Here is a 23,839-nt window from a genome sequence, read left to right as displayed (position 1 = left end):
CACTCACAGACATGTGGCTAATAAAAGTTACAGTAGTGAAATACACCTGGCCACTCTCACAGTCCCCTCTTTTGTTACTGTTTTTGTGGGAAGAGCCCCTTAAAACCACCCACTTAGGAACACCAGGTGAAGAACCGGTCCGGGTCCATTGCCAGCGGTACCCTAAGGGCTACTGAGGGCCCTGGTTGGGTTCTTTTGCTGTAGGCGGCAGTGCTCAGCCACCCATCCATCTCCTGTTTACTCTTTCAGACCCGAAGGACATCAAATGCTCTTCCACCCTGCCCACGGTAAGAGCTCCCCTCCCTGACCCTCCACCTCTAACTCCCACCTCCAACCCCCACCCCACCCCACCCCACCCCCGCGTCTATTTCCTTACAGCACAGCTTAGTCCTCTGTGCAGCCCACACTGGCAGCTGACCCCAGCCTCACATGACAAAGAGCCTATCCCAGCCCGCATCGCCACCCACAGAGCACTTGACCAGCTCCTTCATTCTAAGCTCTACCTTCAGAGGCTACCTGAAACATGCCACCACAGCCTGGCCTGACAGGCCCCTGTGACATCAGTCAGCATACAATCCTTTTTACCTGTCCACCCTCTGCCCTGTGAAATGTGAGGACCTTCCTGGGGCTATCAAGCAGCCCCTGGGTCTCCGCTCTGGGGACAGTGCCTGAACTGTACAGCAGGGGGCACCAGAGCCCCTTCTTCCTATTGAGGGTTAACAGGCTTCTAGGGGGGTAGGGGTGGTAGGAGGATGGGGGTAGGAGCATTGTGGTACTTTATTAACCAAAACAAAAGTAAGCAAAGACAGCTACTATATTCTGGAAAAGTAACTGTGGGTGGTATTTGATTTGTTTGTTTGTTTTTTGAGACAGGGTCTTTCTGTGTAGCCTTGGCTGTCGTAGACTCGCTTTTTTGTAGACTAGGCTGGCCTCAAACTCACAGCGATCTCTCCTACCTCTGCCTCCCGAGTGCTGAGATTAAAGGCATGCGCCATCACACCTGGCTGTGGGTGGTATTTGAAAGTGTGCTCCAATCCATTTCCCTGCCGGACTAGATTTCCTAGCCCAAGCTTACAGAGCCTGTCATCTTTTTCCCTTGTGATCTGAGGCCTCTGTGTGTCACACAGTGGGCAACCTCTAGGTGCAGGAGAACCGGGATGCTCACTTCCCTGTGGGGACATCTGTCCCTCCGGACAGCTGTGGCATGTGTGATGTAGAGCTGAATCTGCCTGATTCCCCCACCCCCCCACCAATTCCCAATACATCATCTTGGTCAAAAGGCCAAAGCGCATTTTAATTTTCCCCTTTCCAAATTTCTGCGCAAGTCGCTGGGGTCTCGCAGGGCTCAGCTGCCCTGAGAGCTCTGTGGCATGCTGGGCAGGGGCCAAAAACAGAGCAGTTGGCATCTCCACCCTCTCAGTGCATCACAGGTGGGGTTCAGCTTCAACATATGGAGTTATGGGGGTGCTCAGCCATGGCAGAGCTGATGGGGGAAACATATCAATTAGGCTTCGAGACTTTTGTGGCTCTGTGTTTCTGGCAGGACCGTCTGAAAAGAGGCAGTCCCACAGAATGAGGGGGAAATATGTACAAACTGTGTCTGAGCGGGGACCTGTATCTACTGTCTACTGTCTCTTTAGCAAGACAGCCATCTCTTTAGCCGCAGTACAAGCATTTATAAGTCACTAAGGGAGTGCTTCTTTTCCAGCATTCCAAAGTCTCTGAGAATGGCATAAACAGATTCAGAGTTCAGAAGCAAACTGTCCGCAGTGAAAAGAATGGCCCTCTGGTGAGTAACACGTGGCTTCTACCTGCTGGGATGCCTTTAGAGGTTCAGAGCCAGTCTCCAAGCCCTGTGGAGACACCCGACTGGCTGTCCCTGTGCCTCAGGTGGGGAAGCAGAGCAGGCAGGTGCTGTTCCATCTGGCCCCAGCAGGTGTCACTGCGACACAGCCGTATGGCAGGTGGGTCTTGCAGGTTGGGGCACAGCAGACAAGAGGAGCACACAGTGGCCTAGGGGTACAAAGCCATACAGAGTTCTTGTCAGGCCCAAGAAGAGGTGGCAGATGTCGTAAAAGGTCATCTCTTTCCTTTCTCCCACTTTCTTTTTTGTTTGTTTGTTTGTTTTCAAGACAGTGGTTCTCTGTGTTAGCCTTGGCTGTCCTGGAGTCACTTTGTAGACCAGGCTGGCCTCGAACTTACAGTTATCCGCCTGCCTCTGCGTCCCGAGTGCTGGGATTAAAGGCGTGCGCCACTACCTCCGGGTCTTTCCCCACTTTCTGAATGAAGAAGCTGAGACACAAAGGTCCTAAGTTCCCAGTTCCGACCCCAGGACAAGCCCAGAAGCCTTCTCCATGCCTGGCTCTTCTCGCTGTCCTCCCCTCATGCGGTTCTTCTGGATTTAGTTCCTCAGACAGTTCACGGACTTGCCGAGCTGAACCTCCTGGAGCATTTTAGACTCAGTTGTACCATTGAAGTTATGGCTGTTTTCTTTCATTTTGAAGGCAGGTTCCTTGAAGTACTGATGCATTAAGCATGCTATCGGGTTTTTTGTTTTGTTTTGTTTTGTTGCCCAGAGAAATTTATTTGTGGTGTCTGGGGTGTGGGAAGAAAGACACATGATATCCTATACATCCTGGTCTTTTAAGGAGAGTGCAGGCTGTGGCTAGTTAACCAAAATGCCTGCAGACCTGTCCACCCTGCAGCCCAGGGGCCACGTGCCCCGTGCCCCAGCATAGCTTTGAATGCAGCCTGATGCATTCTTGAACATGGACTTTGTAGATGACGGCAGTATGTTTCAACGTCAAAAGGTTGGTCGTGCCTGCAAGACTTTCGGCTCACTTGAGTTTTATTTTTAAAAATTGCAACTCGATGACAACCATGACACACTCCTGCGGTGGCCGTGAAGGCTGACATTTCGTTCTCTGGAGTGACCAAGCTGAAAAGGCTCGCTCTGGCTTCAGTGTGTTGCTTTCTTCTTCCTGTTCTTTTTCCTCTGCAAGTCTGTCCACTGCCACCAAGAAACCAGGTTCACACAGCCCAGTAACCTTATTCAAGCTGACTACAGTGGGGACTGACCAGTCAGGTACAGGCTCTGCTTGCGTGGTATCATGAGCAAGCCCCTGCCTCTGCCCTTGCCATGGGTTAGGATATGTAGGAGGGGTGTCCCCCAAACTTGGCAGGAGCCCCTGGTTGTCCCCTTTCCCAGAGTGTTCCAGCCTGACCCCAGGTGCTCCTCACTATTACTCATGCCAGCCGCAAGGCTTAATGCCGAGGCCACATGTTGGCTGCACAGGAGCCCCCTTTGGTCTTTGTGGGATTGAGATGATTGACTTGGGGTGGTCATAATTCCCATCCCCGTGGCCGCTTGTCCTCTTCCTCTTTGGCATCTGTCACGGGCCAGGGCTTGGACACTGCTGAGACCCCTTCCATGAGCCTCAGAAGGATGAGCTCATTGGCCGGTGCCTTCCTTGCTGGGTGGGAAGCACAGACCTCAGCAAGGGCAGGCTTCCCCCAGCGTGGCTACAGGCACACCCAAGTGAATGGAGTGAGGCATATAACTAGCCTTTGCACCGTGTGTGTGTGTGTGTGTGTGTGTGTTGCTGCTGCTGCTGCTGTTGGCATTTAACTAGAGTAGTAGCCTTTGCACCGTGTGTATTGTTGTATGTGTGTTGCTATTGTGTGTGTGTTGCTGTTGTTGTTGTTGTTGCTGCTGCTGCTCCTTGTCAGTAGCAGGAATGAATCCCCTCATTCATCGTGCAGCCCTCGGGCTGGAGCACACATGAAACCTGCTTATTGAGTGTTTAAAGACAGAAGCCCTGCCTCCTGCCCCCAGGATTTGTCTCTTGTTGCCCAGTGGCTCCTTGGTCACTCTGAAAGGAAATAGCATCCCTTCTTGCTTGCTTTGGAAGACCTGCCACTACCTTACTTTCCCAGTTCTTTCAGCCTGCAAAGGCATTAAGGCTTCCCTAGAGGTATGGGTATAGACTGGTGTCTGCTTCCCAAGCAGTCTGAGTGTGCAGTTTTAATACAGCCCAGCAGGTGGCGCCTCAGGGTACTTTATACTCCAGGGCATTACCTGCTGGAGAGCTGGTGGGCTTTCGGTGGCAGACCTGGCCTCTTCTTACTGCTTTCCAAGTCAACAGACTGCTTCTGTCCTGGCCAGGTGGACTCTCTGCACTTGCATTGCCTTGTGGCTTGCTGCATCTTACCCCCTGGTCATCTCTCTCTCTCTGTTTACAAGGGCATGTGAAGTCCTGCAGGTCTCGGTGTGGTCCCCAGGGGCTCTCCTGAAGCATGGAGCTGTTCAGAGATTTCTGCAGCTCAGCTAGCCCGGGAATGGGGTCTTGGGCTCTTGGAGGAGCCAACGTTAAGTATGATGGAGAAGTAGTGGCAGGTCTCCCAAGCTGAACACTTCAAGCTCACGCAGAATGCTGAGTGTCTGCTTGTTAGTCCTGCCACCCACCTTGCTTTCATCTTTCTTCTTTAATTAGTATGCGAGTGCCTGCTTGTCTGGGTGTGAAACCTGTGTGCAGTTCCCACGGAGGCCAGGAGAGGACATTGGATTCCTTGAGCTGTCATCACAGGCATTTGTGAGCTGCCTGATGTGACTAGAAATCGAACCTGGGTCCTGTGCTGAAGCCGCAAGTGCAGGCTGGAGAGATGACTCAGTGGTTAAGAGCACTGGCTGCTCTTCCAGAGGTCCTGAGTTCAATTCCCAGCAACCACATGGTGGCTCCCAACCATCTGTAATAGAATCTGATGCCCTCTTCTGGGTGTGTATGAAGGCAGATTATTCTCTCTCTCTCTCTCTCTCTCTCTCTCTCTCTCTCTCTCTCTCTCTCTCTCTCTCTCTCTCACACACACACACACACACACACACACACACACATATATTTTAATATGTTTTATTAATTTATTCATATTACATCTCAATTCTTATCCCATCCCTTGTAACCTCCCATTCTTCCCTCCTTCCCATTTTCCCCTTACTCCCTTCCCCTATGACTGTGACTGAGGGGGACCTTTTTTTTAAGCTGCAAGTGCTCTTAACCACTGAACAGCCATCTCCCCAGCCTCACATTCCTTCTTGATTAATTAATTAATTTTTTAAAATTCTGCTGTAGTTTGAACTCACCTTACATGGGTTACAGTAAAACAAATAAAATACATCAATGGCTGTTGGATCCTTAAGTACATAGGAACACTCCTTTCTAAGCCCTCCCAGATTCACAGTTCATTCAGGAAAAGCTGTGTTACATCAGCCTTGCTCTGACTTAAAACCCCATGGCAGAGCTGGGATCTCTCCGCTGTGCTCCAGTAAGCACAAATTCTGTCCCTTGGGAATGTCCCCAGTATCGGGAGGCACAAACCTCAGAGCTGGCTTATAAATTTTAAAATAGCATCGCTTCTGGCAGCATTTGTACACTGTGAACACCTTGCAAGGCCCAGGGTCCCGTGAAGACTTCCTCACTAGCAAGTCCATGAAATGACATCACTCTACCTCACAGTGACCGCATTGCTGGTTTGGAGTTTAGTTTCTCTCTTTCCTGAAAAGCTTCCTATAGATTGTGGATGAATACATAAAACAGTCCCTTCAGGCCTGTTCAACCATGCTGTCATCTGCAAGGTTCCTTCCAGAGAGCTGTGTAATCGAGTTAAAAACGAACACACAAACGCACACTTCCCAAAAAAAAAAAAAAAAAAAAAATCCCTTAATGTCTTAAGTATATTTATACTTTGATGTTGGATGTGTTTCTGAGTTATCTTTGGCCACATGTCAGCTCTGGGCAGCACTCTGGACACAGCTGATTAGATCATAATAAAAATCTAATCTGATTACATGTTGTTATCTACGAGACACAAGGCATCGTCTCCTGTTATTGGAATCTTCCCGATATTTGGGTACAAGATACATCATCCATGCGGTGTATTTTTAACCTACTGCTCTTTCTCCACAGTGACGGGTTCATTTTTTTTCTCTCACTATTTCTGAACCAAAGATTTCTGTGAGTTAATGCTATTTCATGGGCCAGGTGAATGGTGACAACTGATGTGACAATGAGGTGGACATAGTTACCTACATGTGTTTCTGAGGCTTTTAGCAGGAAGCCAGGTGACTTACTCACTTAAAATTCTGGCCTCTCGGCCTGGAGAGATGGCTCAGCAGTTAAGAGCACTGACTGTTTGCAGCACCCGCGCTGCTTGTCTAGGCTGTGGCGAGGGTCTGCGGATTGAAAAGATGATACAACAATGGGTCATTCGTGCTAGGAGAATGCCGTTTATTGGGAGTAACAGAGCTGCTTATATAGAGGAGGAGCCAGCAATCGAAGAGCACTGTGGAAAGTCCCCAAGAGGGAGTAAACCAAGGGCCAAATCATGAGACTCAAAACAAGGAAAATGAAGGCAACCAGTGGAGCACAATGTTTCAACTGCAGACAAAAACAAGTAATGGTCAGTACCAGCACAGCTGCAGTTCCCGACAGCTGTTCTTTCATAAGTCCTGAGTTCAATTCCCAGGAACCACGTGGTGGCTCACAACCATCTATAATGAGATCTGCTGCCCTCTCCTGGCCTTCCTGTGTATATGCAGACAGCACTGTATACATAATTAGTTAATTAATTAAAAAAAAAGAAAATTCTGGCTCTCTTCAGCCATATGCCCCTGGTGACATCTGTTCCTTTTCCTTTTGTGCCCAGGACCCGGAGCTGCAGTGTTTGCTTCTCTCTGATGGGAAGAGCCCCCTCCACCCGAGCCACATTGTTGTCCTCCCGGGCGACAGCAGCAGCAACAGCAGCATGGCTGCCATCAGCTTCACAGGAGCCCTGAGGATCCCAGTGAGTCTGCGCGCCAGGGAGAGAACGCTGCTGTGGGAGAGGGCCAGGTCTTCCTGTTCTTGTGGGCAGTGTGGCTGGTCATTCCAGGGTGAATGTGACATGCGTGTGTCATCTCTTCGTTTTGTACTGTCTCTAACACTTTGAAATTAATTTTTCCACCCAGAAACTTCACAGGCCAATGAAAAACAGAAAGCTGGCTGCTCTGAGCCTGTACCCATGATACCTTCTGTCCCTCTTGTCTCTCTACCCTCCCAGGCACATATTCTCTGGCTCTGAGGGCGTAGGGTGCAACAGGAGGCACCCTGTGCTCACTGAGTCTGCTCCGTTTCACAGCACAGTGAGGGTCTGAGCGTCCAGTATGGCATGCAGCCACAGGGAAGGTGAGGTACGAAGGAGTAGAGGCTACAGAAGACTAGCCAGCAATGTGCTAGGGTCCTAAGTAGCTGGACCCGATTATGCTCTGGCCCTTGGGTGGGGGGGGGGGTGGGGGGAGTGGGGGAGGTCAGCTATCTCCCACAATGCCCTGCGGTAGCAACCTCAGAGTTTACAGTTGTGAGCCCTGGCCAGTCTCCACAGCACAGGCCCGCGCCTGGGCACTGGGTTCCCAAACAGGCTTCACAGCTGGCCACTGGAAGATGACAGTTTTAAATGAAAGTCATTTCTAAGACTGTTCTCACTACCAGCTAAGCAGCCCTTCTGTGGTAGCTGCCCAGAATACTTCCGCTGACATCAGTTGGGGAGCCGACTAGCATGCAAATGCAAGTTATGAGGCAATGTGGACAGGACAGGCTTTGGAGGCCTGATCCAACTTCACCATCCCCCTCCCCCTCTCCTCTCCCCTCCCCTGCCCAGCTGGTTGTTCTGAGCATCTGCACTGTCACTGGGCTATGTGATCTGTTGATCTGAGTGTGACATTAGTTGAGTTCATGCCAGCGCAGAGCATGCCAGACATGTATGTACTAGGTTAATGTGGACTACACACTCTCATCCTCACACCACAACTGAAAAACACCAATGGTGGTGATGGAGGTTTCAGAGTGTGTGTGTGTGTGTGTGTGTGTGTGTGTGTGTGTGTGTGTGTGTGTGTGTGTGTGTTGCATACACATGAGTATATGCATGTTCACATATCGGTGTACACACATGCATAGGCTAGAGGAAGCAGGGTCTCTCCCTGAAGGAACTGGAAGCTTGCTGATTTGGCTGGATAGCTGGCCAGTGAGCTCCTTGGATCTGTCTGTCTCCGCCCTCCAGTGCTGAAGTTACAGACACTCACAACTATGCCTGGATACTGAGGATTTGAACTTGGGCCACATTGGTATAACAAGTCCTCTTATGCACCAAGCTATCTCCTCAGTCCAGTTCCTGAGTCTTAATGAGCATCCCAGGGGGGATATCACTGGCCATCATTTGGCATAACTATCTCATCAGTATATATTTTCATTGGCTCTTACTGGATATAGACATCGGGTTTTTGCCTTCCGGGCAGCCAAGCCAGGCATGTCCATCCGTGCTCTGGATCTCCTGGGGCTTGCTTCCCCGGAGTATTCTCACCTGAGCAAGGCTGAACCTTGCGGAAAGACAGCCTGCCTGCAGGAGAATTGTCATCAATTGTGCTCAGTCACACCTCGAAACACACTGCCAGTCCCTCACCCGGAGTTGATAGGACCCTCTCTCTTCCAGGGCGTGATCGAGTTCTCTCTGTGCTTGCTGTTCGCCAAGCTGGTCAGCTACACCTTTCTGTTTTGGCTTCCACTGTACATCACCAACGTGGGTGAGTGCCTGCCTGCGGAAAGCGAGGTTCGGTTCTGTGCACTGACTGCTCAGTGACCACACGTGGTGACTGGAGAGGGACGGCGGGGCTCAGCAAACGGGAGAGGATATGGCTCTGGTAATAACAGTCCCTGGGTTCGCTGAGTACATCCTGACCCCTCTGCAGTTCCCAGAGGCTCCCTGCGTTTAAATCTGGCCCGCGTTAGGCTTTGGAACACAGCGGCCAGCCAGCAGGAGCATAGCCGCCGGGGATTTGAGATAAGGTATCCTTAGAAATCCGACCTAGAAACTGTTTTCTGGGGTGCGTTCTGATTTTTGGAAAGGCCAACAGCCTCTTAGGCTTCCACAGTCCAAGACTGTCTGAAGCTGTGGCTCCTGATAGAATGTTCCAGGAACTAATGCTATATAGCTGTGCACGGTCGGTATGCAGACAAGAGGACAAGAGACTCTGCAGTTCTCAGGAACCAAATCAGGGTCGTGCTGATGGGGTGGGAGTCTCAGAGCATGGTGACGCCTTGAGCACAGGAACCAGTGAGGCAGCAGGAAAAGCAGCAGGGTTTTGTAACTACAGCCTCGGGCTTGGGCTCTGGGGACAGCACAGAAAGGACGGTCAGGTTCCAAGGGGCATCATGAGGCCATGTCGAGGTTGACCAGAACCCAAAGCTGGAGGGGACATCACCTCAGCCCAGGAACCTGGGATGGCAGCAAGGGGACCTCCCGGGGGTGTGGCTAACAAGGACAGGCTGCTGAAGGAAAGAGAGGGTGGGTGGGCAGGCTGCAAGGAGCTACCTCAGAGCCCACCTCACCTTGAGAGGTGCAGAGTATGTCCAACAGAGAGTCTCAGTAGGTGACCATACTGCTTTTCACAAGAGAACAAATTTTTCCCCCTCTTTTTGGTTTTTCAAGACAGGGTTTCTCGGTGTAGCCCTGGCTGTCCTGGAACTCACTCTGTAGACCAGGCTGGCCTCAAACTCACAGAGACCCACCTGCCTCTGCCTCTCAAATGCTGGGATTATAGGTGTGTGTTACCACCTGCCCGGCTAAGGGAGCAATCTTGACCTGAGTGTTGAATTGCCCGGATGCCCAGTCTGAGTCTTGCTTTGGGTCAATTCCAGTTACTGCAGGGTGAGGGAGATAGGTCTGACCAGCCAAACACTTCCCACTTGTCTCCGCATACTGGCCTGCATCCATCCAGCTGCAAGTAAAGGGCCATGAAGTGGCAGTACCGTGCCACTGAGACATGAGAAGGCTCAGGCCCCAGCTGGGGTCAGTGCCACACTCTCAGTTACACTGTGTGACTGACTGAATATTCTTGGTCGTTGCTCTGGGGAGGCCTGCCTATGACCTTGAACCACAGCCCTTAAAAACATCGCTCACATGCATGTACACAGACACACACACAGACACACAGCCACACCCCAAGTACCTTCCCAGGCTCACCCTTGAGCTGATACCCCTATGGTGGCCAAGCATAGGCTGCAAGGATGGCCAGGCTTGGGTGAGACGAGCCAACCAACTTCTTTTAAAATCTGAGTTCCGGTGATTGCTCGGTGTAAATCTGCTGATGGAGCAGAGTCCCTCATGGGTCCCTCTGGCCTAACCACCGAGGACATGTCCTCATTAGCTCATATTCTGGTCATTCAACAGATCACCTGGATGCCAAGAAAGCCGGGGAGCTGTCCACATTGTTTGATGTGGGCGGGATCTTTGGTGAGTTCAAAGCCATTTGCTCCACTTTGTCAAGAACTTAGTGATGGAGCTGGGTAGTGTGACAGTCTTCCTGGGACTCAGCACACTGAAGCTGAGGCAGCAGCCTGGCAAGCCAGAGGCTATTCTGGCCTACGGAGTGAGACCTTGTCCTTGTTCGAATCCGTTTTGCTGTTGGCCGGGCACCATGTGACATAGTGACCTTGGCATTTGCCCTGCTTGCCTCTGACCTGAGCCAGCTGCCCTCAGGAATGGCACACACTCCTGGGCAGGTGGCAGCGGCATTAGTACCACCAGGTAAAGCGGCTTTGGGGTTGCCCTAAAGCCTAGACACTCTGTGATTCCCATGGCCTTGTTAGGCCAGGCCCCAAGCGGCCATTTCTGCTGCCCAGTGAGGACAGGCTCTGGGATGGTTGCTGTAGTTCTTTTTTTTTTTGGTTTTTCGAGACAGGGTTTCTCTGTGTAGCCTTGGCCATCCTGGACTCACTTTGTAGACCAGGCTGGCCTCGAACTCACAGTAATCCGCCTGCCTCTGCCTCCCGAGTGCTGGGATTAAAGGCGTGCGCCACCACGGCCTGGCAGTTGCTGTAGTTCTTGCCCCTGTGACCTAGTCTCCTCTGGGGAGCTCCCGCTGGGCCTTAGCTCCTGAACTCCCCTCCCCACCTCACCCCCATATTACAGGTGGGATCCTAGCAGGTGTAATCTCCGACCGGCTGGAAAAACGAGCCTCCACCTGTGGTTTGATGCTCCTGCTGGCAGCACCTACGGTAAGCCTCGGCTCTACGCACTGTCACAGGCAGGCAGGCAGCTTCATCTCCATGCACCACCACTGCCCCCTGCCCAAGCTCCACATCCCTAGAAGAAGCCCAGCTTGTCCCTGGCTGGAAGCGCCAGGCCCTCCATCACGCTTGCCCACCACGCCCCCTGGGCGGCACACACCACGCTCCTCCCCAACTCTGAGTTTCTCATGGCTGCTTCTATCTGTGGTATTCCCTTCACACTTTCCCAGTCACTCTCTTGCCTGTCCCTTGGGATCTCCATGACACCCCATCTTCTGGTTCAGTGAGCACCATCATGTCAGGCTCATCCTTCCAGGCATTTAGAAGCTCTCGGCCTTGGCCAGGTGACTTCCCTGCCTGAGATTCCTCTGAGTTGGGGTGATGCTACTCATCACCCCAACGTGTGGCTGTGCGGAGCCACTGTGGTACTGGCCTGCCATTGCTGTTGGTGACATGAGGGGCTGTTCTGTTGCCACGTTGTATTTGTCCACATGCCTCTCATCCCAAGGCTGTGGCTGGATGTCCCCCGAACATGGCCTAGCTCTGAGTCCTCTCAGACCTCAGGCTCTATAAAGGAGTCCTCAAGAAATTATGTGCAGTGTGGCCCTATCGCTAGGACAGCGTCCCAGGGTGCAGTGATCAGGCAGGCAGCTGCAGACCTCAAATGAAGAGTTGGGGACTTGTCCAGTGTCCCTCCCACCAGCCCTGGGCACTCTACAAGTTCCCCAAGGCCGACAGGCAGGTCCCTGTGGGCTCTGTTTCTAAACCACAGGCTCTTGGCAGCCCCACAGCTGCCTGCGCTGAGCCATCCACCTTTTTGTCCTTAACTCCCGCAGCTCTATGTTTTCTCCTCCGTCAGCAAAATGGGTCTAGAAGCCACCATAGGTGAGTACATGAGACCTCATCACTTCTCTCTCACACATGTCTGGCCACACGACCTCATGACGTGAATGGTAAAAAGCAGTCTAGAGGCATTAGGCTGGGGTGACTGGTGGGTGTGGCCCCGCGTTCCTCTTTGGGAGAGGCCGGGTTCCTGTTTCCAGATAGTGCACCTGTGACAGTTACTGAGGGCTAAGTATGGCCACCCGGCCAGCAGTGCTCCGCTCTGGGTGCCAAGGGGAGGAGCTGTTCAGCCTAGGGGTGGGGCATTAGCCACAGCCCTGGAAGCTGTTGTGTAAGGTGGAGAGCCCCCGGAGACATGGATGGCTCAAGTGGGTAAGAGCACTGGCCGCTCTTCTAGAGGTCCTGAGTTCACTTCCCAGCAACCACAGGGTGGCTCACAACCATATCAGTCATGTGATGTGAAGCCCTCTTCTGGCCTGCAGGTGTACATGCAGGCAGAGCACTGTATACATAATAAATAAATAAATAAATAAATAAATAAAGTGGAGAGCCAAGCCAAGGACACTGGAGGGAGTGGGTGTGGAAGCATCTTGTCACAGTGGCCAGTGAATGTGGGGTTTCCCGTGGACCCAGGGAAAACGAGCTCAGGCAGTTGGGGGAAGGGCCGTGTGGTTCAGTGTTCCTGCCCATGGTCAAGAGAAGGCCTCGCTCTGGCTGAAAAGGCTGTGGCACAGATCCGGTGCTGGCCTGGCCTCGGTCCACCCAAGCTCTCATCCCCTCTGTGTTCCATCATTGGATTCTGTCCATGGAGGCCGGGGAACTTGAGTTCTGGGTGCTCCAGACAGGATGCTGAGGCTTTGAGGAAGCCTGACAATGCATCCTCAAGCACAGTGCAGAAGCCATTTGTCCTGTGTCCCGGAGATTGCCCCCAGGGGGTGGGCCCCTTCCCCTTAAATGCCTGCCCTCACCCACTGCTGGTCTGGGCAGGCCCTGTTTTGAGCCCCCTCCATTTTCCACAGCCATGCTGCTCCTCAGCGGGGCCCTAGTCAGTGGGCCCTATGCACTGATCACCACCGCCGTTTCCGCAGACCTGGTGAGTCACACACTGCTTCCCCTCCTCAGGGCCAACACTGACTCCACTCCGTGGGCGAAACTTCATTCATAGTTTGTGCACAGATAGCCCGAGTCTTGAGAGTTTCCTAGCAGCTGTCCCTGGCCACCTTCTCTCGGTCTCTTCCTCCTGTGTAAATGCTGTTCATGAGGGGGCCACAGAGTGTCCAGCTAAGGAGCACAGGAGTGGAGCTTTGACACCGGCCCCCACATACACCCCATGTCATCTGTCCAGGGCAGCAGGTTGGCCCTGCCTGGGTCTCCATGTTAGATGGTATTGCTAGATCTGCCCATAGGAAGCTTATCCTTGGATGGACATGAGCGTACAGACTCAGCTATGTGCCCCTGAGATATTCTGGAAGGATCCACACCAGACTGAACAAAATGGCCAACATATAAGAGGCAGAACCAGAGGAGGGATTCTAACCACATTTTTTTTTTTTTTTACACTAAATAAGAGAGTTGCAAATAACTAAATATGTTCAGGCAGGTATTTTGAGGGATTCCTGGCTCTTAGAATTCCTCAGAGCTTTGCTCAGAGTGGCGCAGGGAGGAGATAGACTTCCTAAGGAGAGCGCTTTGTGTGTTGAATGCGTGTGTCAGTTGCACTTCATGCCCGCCTGTTTTACATCCTTCTCCATGCCCGCAGGGGACTCACAAGAGTCTGAAAGGGAACTCTCATGCCCTGTCCACGGTGACGGCCATCATCGACGGCACTGGGTCTGTAGGTATGTAGAGAACGCCCAGCTCCCCCCACCCCCCAACAGCCTTGTGGGGTGAAGCAGAAAGCTATTGTTCCTGATGGGCACCCAAGGTTCTGGTGCCATTGTCAGGGCTGGCAGCTCCTAGAAGCTTGGGGGAGTTGGTGGGAGGCTTCAGAGAAGACAGTTGTGCGACTGGGAGAGAACGGTCCTCCAGGCTCTAATTTGACCCAGGGATTGACCAACTTTAGGCTCCAACTTTTCGTTACTCTGCCCCTCCAGGAAAGATAGCATCTTGTTTCAGCTTAAGTTATTGAAAAACTAATGAATCCCAAAGTACACGAGATCCAGTCACCCACCTTGCCGAGGTTTCTGAGGGGATTTTATTAGCAAATTCTGGAGTGACAGTGTAAGCATCTCATCTTTGTGTTAGTTTTGCGTTACTGTAACAAAAGGCCACAGATGGTCAACTTCAATAGAGGAAAAGGTTTGCTCTGATCCCTCTTGGCCCCTGGGTCGCATCTGGAACGTGGGAGGGGGTTCAAGCTGGGTTTCTCTGCCTGGTGATGGGTCTCAGAAACAGCATAACCTTTCCTGTTAGCCCAGCTCAAGAGGGACTTCATGGCCTGGGATGCAGCTGTGGATGTTCTATCTATCTACCTACCTACCTACCTACCTGCCTATCATGTCTGTCTCTGTTAGTCTGTCTCTGTCTGCCTCTGTGTTTCGCTTTCTCTCCCTGCCTCTGTGTCTCTGTCTCTGTCTCTCTGTCTCTGTCTCTGTCTCTCTCTCTCTCATGTGTGTATGTGTGTGTGTGCGTGTGCGTGTGTGTGTGTGTGTGTGTCCTTCTCTCTACTCTGTCCCACGGAAGTCTTTGTGAGTCAGTCTGCCGCTCCCAGGACGTCATGCTAAGCTAACATGGCATCTTGCCAGCAGCCTGGGCACTACAGCAAAGCAGAGGATCAGAGGAGAAAGAAAACCCAGAAAGGAGATGGGAAACTTGACATTCATCTCAATCACACGGCTGAAGGGAGAGAGGCAGCCTCAGTGAAGAGGGGGCCCTTGCCACAGCCCTCTGGGCTGCAGAGGAGGAAGGCGCCATGCTCAGATCGGAAGGGCAGCGGGCCAGTGGGCCTTCTCTGCCCTCAGCATCGTGCGCTGCCCCTCTTCAAAGCCCCCAAGCATCCCTGATTACTCAAGTGCACAGGGACTCAGCAGCCAGTCACCATGGAAACAGCATGAACACTGGTCCTCCACCAAGTCCCAGCTTTGTGTCTCACGCACGCTCCCCACAAGATGAAGCAAAAGAAGGCTCGAGGGACAGCACACCACTTTAGCAAAGTGTCACACTGGGAAAGCGTTTGCCCCACAGGCTTGCCAAGTGTTCACGTCTATTAGTCAGTGCAGGGTTAGGCAAAAAGCACAGCTCCGCTGATCTCCTGGCTGGTTAACTCCCAAGTGCCTTATGGCTCATGTGTTTGGTGTGTTTTCAGTGTCCAGAGTGACATCCAAGGCCGCCCTTCCTACATGTGTGTGCAGAACAGTTAAATGTTGCCGTGCATGGTTTCAAGGCTTCATTTGATCAAAGTGAGACATAATCTAGATACAAGGGCTAGATAGCCCTGCAAACTTTTTTTTAGTGCATTCATGTTTTACCTGCAGGTATATCTGTGTGAGGGTGTCAGATCTTAGACCGTTGTGAGCTGCCATGTGGGTGCAGAGAATTGAACACCACATACATGAATTTCCTGCACTCATGTCTTCTACCCAGAAAAGACGCGGCTCTTCGCACACTGCTTGCCCTGCATCCCGTCCGTCACACTGGCTCTGTTGATGCCGTCCTCTTCCCAGGCAGGATGGATGATGGTCCTCAGACGTGCCATTTCCCCTCCCTGGCTTAACTGCCCCCATTCGCTTTTTCTTTGTCTCTGTCCCTGCCCTGACACCACCACCTTCAGTATCCTCCATCTGGCAGCCTGGTGACAGGCCACACAGCTGCCCACTAAGCCACATAAACCTTGCTTCCTTTCCGTCTCCCAAGACCGTCTCCTCCTTCTCCCATCAGAGCCCTGTCTGCTAGGTTCCTATTCACGGCTCCTCTGTGGGTGGGACTGTCACCTAGTAGCCTCCTAAAACTCCTAGAGCTTGCAAGGCTGTGGTATTGGGGTTCCATCTGCAGCACCTCAGTTTCCATCGCTGGCAGTAGGCATCTTCTGTCACTCTCTGATGCTCTTCACACTGACCTTATTCACCTTGCCCAGAGGCCCTTCCTACCCACCATGCTGCCCCTGGGAGGCGTCCATGTGGACGCCTTGGGGGTTGGGTACTGTTGTTTCTTTGATAAGTTTGCCTACCACCGTCTTCCTTGTTTTCTGGAAAACGTTAGTCAAACGTCAGGTTTCCAAGATGGCTTGTCCTTCCTGCCTCTCTCTCTCTGAGCAACGCCCTTGACTTTATCTTTCAGCCTTCTTGTTCTTATTTTAGCTGTCCTTTTAGTGCCTCAAACACCGTGTCAGGTGAGAATCGCTGATAACCAATCTGAAGCTACAAAAGCGAGATTCCAGTTAGTTCTCCGTGTGCGCTCTGACTGTATTCCCCTTGCCTGGGCGTTTCCGTCTGCATTGTTAACAGCACCTGGCCTTCCCTCCGCAGAGTCTGTGTCCCAGCTGAGTCCTCTAGGCTGCCCCTTTGTATCTTTGCATGTAAGAATAAGCCACTTAAATGAGTGAGGATAGAGACCCCTTTCTTGGAGAGCGCCCCCTGGTGGACTTCACAGATCAGCTTGGACTCTGCCTGCCCTGGGCTGAGTTGTAGAGCTCAGTGCTGGAGCATAGATGGCTGCTTGGGGGTTGGTGTCGACCCTTGGGTCCCTGTTCCCTGTTGGGTGCCTTCCCCATACCTGTCATAGGGTTTGCTGTCCCCAGAAGTTCAGCTGTTGCTCTTCTGTGAGGTGTCATTGAGTCATTGATGAGGAGGAACCTGGACTCTGAGGTGATGGAGGGAACAAATGATGGCCTTTTGCCTGCTGCTGCCCCTCCCCCTGTGTCATGTGCTTGGCCAGCCTAGCAATGGGGAGATGTCCCCAGGCTGTGCCCACTGTTATCTTTGTTTTTAAAATGCATGTTTGTAGGCATAATTTTTTTTAGCATTTTTATTTGGGTACTTACATCTACCATCCTTCTCCACCCCAATCCCTTCCAACCCCCCAACTCTAGGTAGGTGACAAAGGTTAGAATAGAAAGGGGGCGTGGACCTCTTTAAAGTATTTCCTGCTGATCAGGCTTGTCCAATCTTCCTCATCAGAATATTCAGCAACCCAGAAATAGCAAATGCAGCAGGGGCCTGGCAGTGGGGGGAGGGTGTACGGAGGTCGGGGGGCAGCTGCCTCAGGCCCTCTCAGGGATCCCCCATTCATACCTCCTCAAGAGTTCCCACAATTAAACTTCTGCAGTTGGCAAAAATCATGCCCCTGCCAGAGCATGCAACACATCATAGTCAGCTGCTGTGGACAGTCTGAAGCAACCCAATATCCCACACCTGGGATTTAAACCAAAACAGATTTGCATAACACTATTCTCACTACACGTGTTTTTTCCCTCTACTTTGTGGATTTACATTTTGTGTTGTTGTTTTAATTGGCCCACCCCCATGATAGAAGGGCTCCAGACACTGCAACAAGCATTCTCCTGCAGATGTCCTCTGCTTGTTTAGCTTTCAAAGTTTATTTGACATAATCTTAGACTTGAAAAAGACAACCTTACAAATATAATGCAAAAGCGGGGCGTGGTGGCGCATGCCTTTAATCCCAGCACTCGGGAGGCAGAGGCAGGTAGATCGCTGTGAGTTTGAAGCCCGCATGGTCTACAAACTGAGTCCAGGACAGCCAAGTCTACACAGAGAAAACAAAAAATACAAAACAAAAGAAACAAGCAAAAAACAAATATAGGCCAGGCAGTGGTGGTGCACATCTTTAATCCCAGCACTCAGGAGGCAAAGGCAGGGGTATCACTGTGAGTTCAAGGCCAGTCTGATCTACACAGCAAGTCCAGGACAGCCAAGGCTACACAGAGAAACCAAAAAAGAAAAGAAAAAAGAAAAGAAAAAAAAGAAGAAAAAGCAAATATAATGCAAAGAGTTCATAAGCATCTCGATTTTGCTTTATGTTACATCTCATTCACACACACCCGCACACACACAGTTGTGCACATGCATACACGTGCACACCTGTGCCCATGCACACACATGCATATACACACTTGTGGGCATACATGTGTACCCAGCACTTATGCAGCTGCATACACACACACACACACACACGCATTTTACACATATGTACACATGCACAATTACGCGTACACATGACTGTCAAACACTTTGCACGTGTATAGGCATATTTTTCTGAGCCACTGAAATAAGATGCAGCTCCACTGCCCTTTGCAAATAATTGGTCAGCACTCCCTCAAGAAACAGGGAGCCCCCGAGTTACAGTGGTCAGAATAGGGTGGGTGACATCAGCAGGGCCTGAGTCCTGTGTATCTTACACAGATTTATTCAATGGCTTTTTTTTTTTTTTTTTTTTTAATTTAAGCACAGGGATATCTGAGGTTGTATGTTGGGTTCAGATTTCTTTACATAAGTCCACTTTTTATTGTTTTTTGAGATAGAGTCTCTATGTCGTCCTGGTATTCACTATATAACCAGGCTGACCTCGAGCTCACAGAAATCCACCTGCCTCTGCCTCCCAAGTGCTGGGATTAAAGGTGTGAGCCACCATGCCCAGCTATGGAAGCTCATTTATAATGATGGTGCGTCAGACAGCGTGCACATTCCAAAGATCAATGCCTACTTACAGAAGATGTTTGCGCCAGTCCCTCCCTCCTCAGCACTGATAGAGTTCGTCTCCCATTGTTAGCCTTCCTTAACCAGCATCTTTGTACCGTTTCAGGAGCTGCCTTGGGGCCCCTGCTGGCGGGGCTCATCTCCCCTTCAGGATGGAGCAACGTGTTCTACATGCTGATGTTTGCAGACGCCTGTGCCTTACTGGTGGGTCGCCTTGCCTCTAACCCATCCACGTCCAGCTAGCTTCCCTGTAGCTGTGGGTCAGACCTTAGCCCAGTGGGTCTCACCCCTTCCTAATAAGGCTGCAACCCTTCAATACCGTTTCTCATGTTGTGGTGACCCCAACCATAAGATTATCTTCATCACTCTAGTTTTGCTATGGTCACATATAGTAATGCAAATATCTGTGTTTACTGATGATGGGGTCGCGACCCACGGGTTGAGAACCACTGCCCTCTCTGCCAGTCTTCCTGTGGACTCCTATAGTTCCTAGCAAAGCTGTTTATCGTGCTACCTTTGCCAAGTACACGTAGGCTGAGGCTCTCTCTAGCGATGGGGAATAAGTCAGAAGCAGGTGAGCTTGTTGCTTTGTAGGTTGTTGACAGTCACAGGCATTGAGACCCAAGGCTTTGGATCTGCCCAACAGTTGAAAGGTCACTGGGCATATTTTTTTATTTTTATTATTATTATTATTTATTACTTTTCAAGGCAAGGTTTCTCTGTTGGCTGTCCTAAAACTAGCTCTGTATACCAGGTTGGCCTTGAACTCACAGAGACCACCACCACTGCCTGGCCAACGTTTTACATTTTTTATTTATTATTTTTACATGTATGTACATGTGCCTGAGTGTGTACATGTGCACCACATGTATACAAAGGCCAAAGGAGGGCATCAGACCCCCTGAAGCTCAGGTTACAGATAGTTGCAAACCTCCTGATATCGGTGCCAGAGGTACCAAACCCAGGTCCTCTGGAAGAGCAGCCAAGGCTCTTAATCATGGAACCATCTCCCCAGTCTGAGAATCCACATTATAAAATGGTGTGATGATAGTGATGGCAGGCCTGTTGGGGAACGAAAGCAGATGGTGAGCAGAGAGAACCCCACCTAGTCCACCTGCTTGCTGTGTCAGTTGCTATAGCAAGCACCTGACACAGTCAGCTTTGAAAGGTTCAGTTTGGCCGATTGCTTTGAGCCTGTGACAACGTTAACCTCTGAAAAGGAACTACTCGCCGCACAGCCAAGAACCAAAATAGAGAAGGTCGGGGGAGGTGTCCCACAATCCCTTTTGGTTATGCCCAAAGACCTTCACACCTCTGACTGGCCCATAGTCCTAGCCCTCAGAATGCCTATGACTGCCACAAACATGAGGCTAGCCCAAGCTGTTTAATAAGATCCAGCCCCAGCCTGGAATACACAATGAGACATCTTGAAGAAGAGCAAAAAAGCTGGGGCTGTGGCTCAGTTGGAAGAGTGCTTGCCTGGTGTGCACAGAGGCCCCTGTACAACCCCCAACACTATATTAAACTGGGAATGGTGACCTACACCTGTAATCCCAGCACCTGAGAGCTAGAGGCAGTAGAATTCAGAAGTCAAGGCCATCTTGGCTATGTAAGGGCTCAGTAGAGCATGCTTTCCTAGCATGCACGAGGTCCTGGGGTCGTCCCCAGCGCCACACTGCAGTTTAGAGATTGGCTGCATGAGACTCCCCTTCAAATTATGCATAAAGCACATGCTTGTAGTCCCAGCACTCAGGGAGGCAGAGGCAAGCAGATCTCTGTGAGTTCGAGGCCAGCCTGGTCTACAAAGCAAGTCCAGGACAGCCAGGGCTACACAGAGAAACCCTGTCTGAGAAAACTAAAATAAAACAAGAAAAAAAAAATATGCACAAGCAAATAAATACCCCAAAGCTCAGGCGGGTCCTTCCTCTTTGCAGTGTTTTTACTTTTCCCCCTTAAAATAGATCAATTTTACCTCCTTCCCAGGCAGAGGCTGAGAGCTCAGGGCAGACCCCTTTCTGTTGGCCACTGTCACCTGCATGGGTACAGAGCTTTGCTGGAAGGCGATCTGGGTCCTTGTGACCCCTCACATAAGCTGTCCCATTCCCATAGGCAGCCCTTGCCTTCCCTCTTCCTCCTTCCTCTTGGCAATCTGGTCTCACCATCACAGGCCTCTTCTGCCAGCACTTGCCACATGCTGTGCTTGGTGGGAGTGGTGGCATTAGCAACTGCCAGCTCAGCCCGAGGTAGTCAGAGCTACAGTTGGAGTTAGTCCCAGTTTGCTGTAAGATTCTATAGCTACCGACTGTGGATTTGGTATCGCCTCATTCCCACTATTGTCCAGTGATTGTCACAAGCCCTGTTCTTGGGTCAAGCCTGTGGTTCACCTCTTCCTTGGGGGGGGGTTGTTGGCCACCAGCCCACTGAGGCAAGAGAGCAGAAGACGAGACGCAGGTCCTGGAAGGCCATAAGCATGAAGGAGATGAAACACTGCAGGAACCACTTCAGGAGCTAGTTCAACTTTACTCAGGGAGGACAAAGGCTGAATAGCCCTTGGGGAGTGAGCGGGGGAGCTTCTAGGATAGGTGTGCGATATTGGTTGAAATCAGGTACTTTTAGGTTGCTTATTTTACATTTGGCAGCACGCTCCCATCATATGATTGGAAGCACAGTACCTAATTATCCTATAGGCGTAAGGGAGGGGAGAGCTGCTAGCAGGGAGCTGTGTCAAGGGCCAGATATCAGATGTGGTTAGGGGCATCTATGTTTAAAGGCATCTATGTTTAAAGATGGAGTCAGGCAGAGAGCCGGAGCTCAGAAAAGCCATCCAGACCAGGAGGACTGTGACCTCAAACAGCAGGGTCCTTCCAACAAAGCCAAGTGCTGGCACAGTGTCTTATCCGTAGGAGACACTCCCATTCTTAGCTTATGCACATGGGCCTCCATCCTGAACATGGGGTGTCTAGAAGCCATGGCCTGAGGCCTGCTATGCAACTGATGAGGGCAGGCAGCAGTGGTGGCTTAGCATCTTCACCGCCTGCTCCCATACCCCAAGCCCCTCTGGGTTAAGGATGCCTGCTGCCTTCTAAGCCCATGCCACCAGAAGCTGAGACTTCCCTCAGGATGCCCTTCCATGCAGCTCCAAAGCCTGATGGTGGTCTGCTGTCTGTCACAGAGACTAGCTGTACACCTGCACTCAGGGTAAGCCCTGAGCTTCGGGTGGCAGCCAGCCATTACTCTGCTTTAGTGAATACCAATGGATCTTAGCCTAGCAGTTAGCACTGTGTGGAAGGCAGCCAGAGGTATGTGTATACACACACACACACACACACACACACACACTGTGGGCTACCTCCCCTGCTTTTCCTGTCTTGTTTCCATTTGGTGTACCTTGTGGCTGGGTTCGTTTTGAAGTCTGTGCTAAAAGCCTATTTTGATGCAGGCTTTCTGAATTATCCTGAGGACTTAGTGAGGGCCAGCCTTCACCTCAGGCCAGGTGCTGGCGTGCTCTCTGCTCAAGTAGCAACACCTCCCTGGGGCAAAAGCCTGTAGGTGCTTCAGAGAAGGAGCCACACAATCCGGCAAGCTTCACCAGGTCATGCCTGCCCTCTGCTTTTGCCTTTACACGGTGACAGTATCTTTTCTATTTTGGGTGCAGTTCCTGATCCGCCTCATACACAAGGAACTGAGTTGTCCAGGGCCAGCTACTGGGATCCAGGCTCCGTAAGTCCACTGTGGCCTCTCTGGGGACAGGGCAACTCCGGGCAGCCTGATGGGAAGGGCACATCCTGATCTTGGCACACTGTAGCCCCTCTCCTTTCTTGTCTAATAAATGCTTTTGTGTGGATGCAATTGTACGAATCTCTCTTCAGACTCGAGAGGGGAGTGTGAGGGAACTGCCTTTGTGGGTTTGTGAGCTGTGGCTTCCCAGCCAAGACAATCTCTCCAGCAGCCATCTTCCTCTCCTTCCTTCCCGTGCCCTGCCACCGAGGAGCCATGGGAAGGGCACACAGTTCACCCATCAGCCTGTTCCTGAAGCAAGGCATCCCGGGGAAGGCACCAGGCCAGCGCTGCGTGGGGTCCATGCGTCTTATGTGTGTTGTGTTCAGCATCTCTGTGTGGCCCTCTGTCACCATATCCCTTGCCTTTAGGCTGAAGGAACACTGACCACGGAGTCCTCTGGAGTGCCTGGGCCCGTCTTACACACACTGTCTTTGGAAAATCTGAAACGAAGGATCCTGTTGTAAAAAGAAAAACTCGCTTTTCCACATACACCTGGGGGCCGCTCGGAAGCCACCCTGAGACTGGCTGGATAGACAGACATCGAGCTCAGGAGGACCATGGGGAGTCTGCCTGGCTGTGTCCCACTGCCTTAATGGGCCGAGGCCCAATGGCCCAGCCAGCCCCAGCCTCGCAGGTGCACGCTGAACTCTGCCTGCACGGTGACAGATAGGACTGGCCTGCAGCACCCAGGCAGCCCACCCCTCTCAGGTACCCAGTGCAGAATGTTACCTAGCCTGTGAGCCCAAGCCATCCTGCCCTCCTGTTTCGTGAATGCATGAGGTAAAAGGACGGGGTTAAAGGATGGGACACGTCATGAATGTGATGTCAGAAACTGAGATGGAGTCCACACCCAGCAGGCACGAAGACCCACGCTTGATACCAACCATGTCAAGATGTAAACGGCTGTGAAGCAATAAGCCCCCAACCAGACGGGGGCACTAGAAAGGCCAGTCCCAAAGCAGCAGCATGTGCTGCCGTCCCCGCAGAACTGAGAGAGCACAGAGTCTGGGGAGGGGACCTCATTGGGTCCTAGTGGCAATGGATCCCACCCAGCTATCCCACTTATCCCAGACACCTGGGCTGTCTCTAGACCCACAGGGATTATTTATTATTTTAAATGTACAATGTGTTACATAGATTTTAAGAGAGATAAATGGCATTTTGTTATTTATTAAGACGAGCTATGATTGTTCTGTGGCCATTTGTTGTCTTGGTTGTATCTGCTCTTTGAAATAAATGAGTTTTTATTAAAAAAATTTTTTTTAAAAAGCCCAAGCACAATGTAAATGATTATTTTCATCCAGGTCTGCATTCTGCTAACGAAAGACCCTAGACAGACTCTGTCTCTGGTTTTCTTAGGACTGGAGAGTATATTAGGGTTTTTTGTTTTGTTTTGTTTTGTTGGGGTTTGGTTGGTTGGTTGGTTGATTTTTGGTTTTTCGAGACAAGGTTTTTGTTGCACTGGCTAGCCTG

The 23,839-nt window shown here is 51.3% G+C and overlaps 1 protein-coding gene across 1 annotated transcript in view; it reads left to right on the top strand.

Moving 5' to 3' along the window:
* Positions 1-22,333, top strand: part of Slc37a1 (solute carrier family 37 member 1) — a 59,249-nt gene extending 36,916 nt beyond the window's left edge. The window contains exons 9-19 of the mRNA XM_051153385.1: positions 250-287; positions 1,709-1,789; positions 6,700-6,837; positions 8,518-8,608; positions 10,255-10,317; positions 10,996-11,081; positions 11,930-11,978; positions 12,956-13,029; positions 13,696-13,774; positions 18,693-18,790; positions 22,242-22,333. Coding sequence (XP_051009342.1) covers positions 250-287; positions 1,709-1,789; positions 6,700-6,837; positions 8,518-8,608; positions 10,255-10,317; positions 10,996-11,081; positions 11,930-11,978; positions 12,956-13,029; positions 13,696-13,774; positions 18,693-18,790; positions 22,242-22,310 — 866 coding nt within the window. The 3' untranslated portion in view covers positions 22,311-22,333. The remainder of the gene's footprint in view (positions 1-249; positions 288-1,708; positions 1,790-6,699; positions 6,838-8,517; positions 8,609-10,254; positions 10,318-10,995; positions 11,082-11,929; positions 11,979-12,955; positions 13,030-13,695; positions 13,775-18,692; positions 18,791-22,241) is intronic.
* Positions 22,334-23,839: the final 1,506 nt, after the last annotated feature.

The sequence above is a fragment of the Acomys russatus genome, chromosome 11, assembly GCF_903995435.1.
Source record: "Acomys russatus chromosome 11, mAcoRus1.1, whole genome shotgun sequence".
Lineage (NCBI taxonomy): Eukaryota > Metazoa > Chordata > Mammalia > Rodentia > Muridae > Acomys > Acomys russatus.
This window is presented reverse-complemented; position numbering and strand designations above follow the sequence as displayed.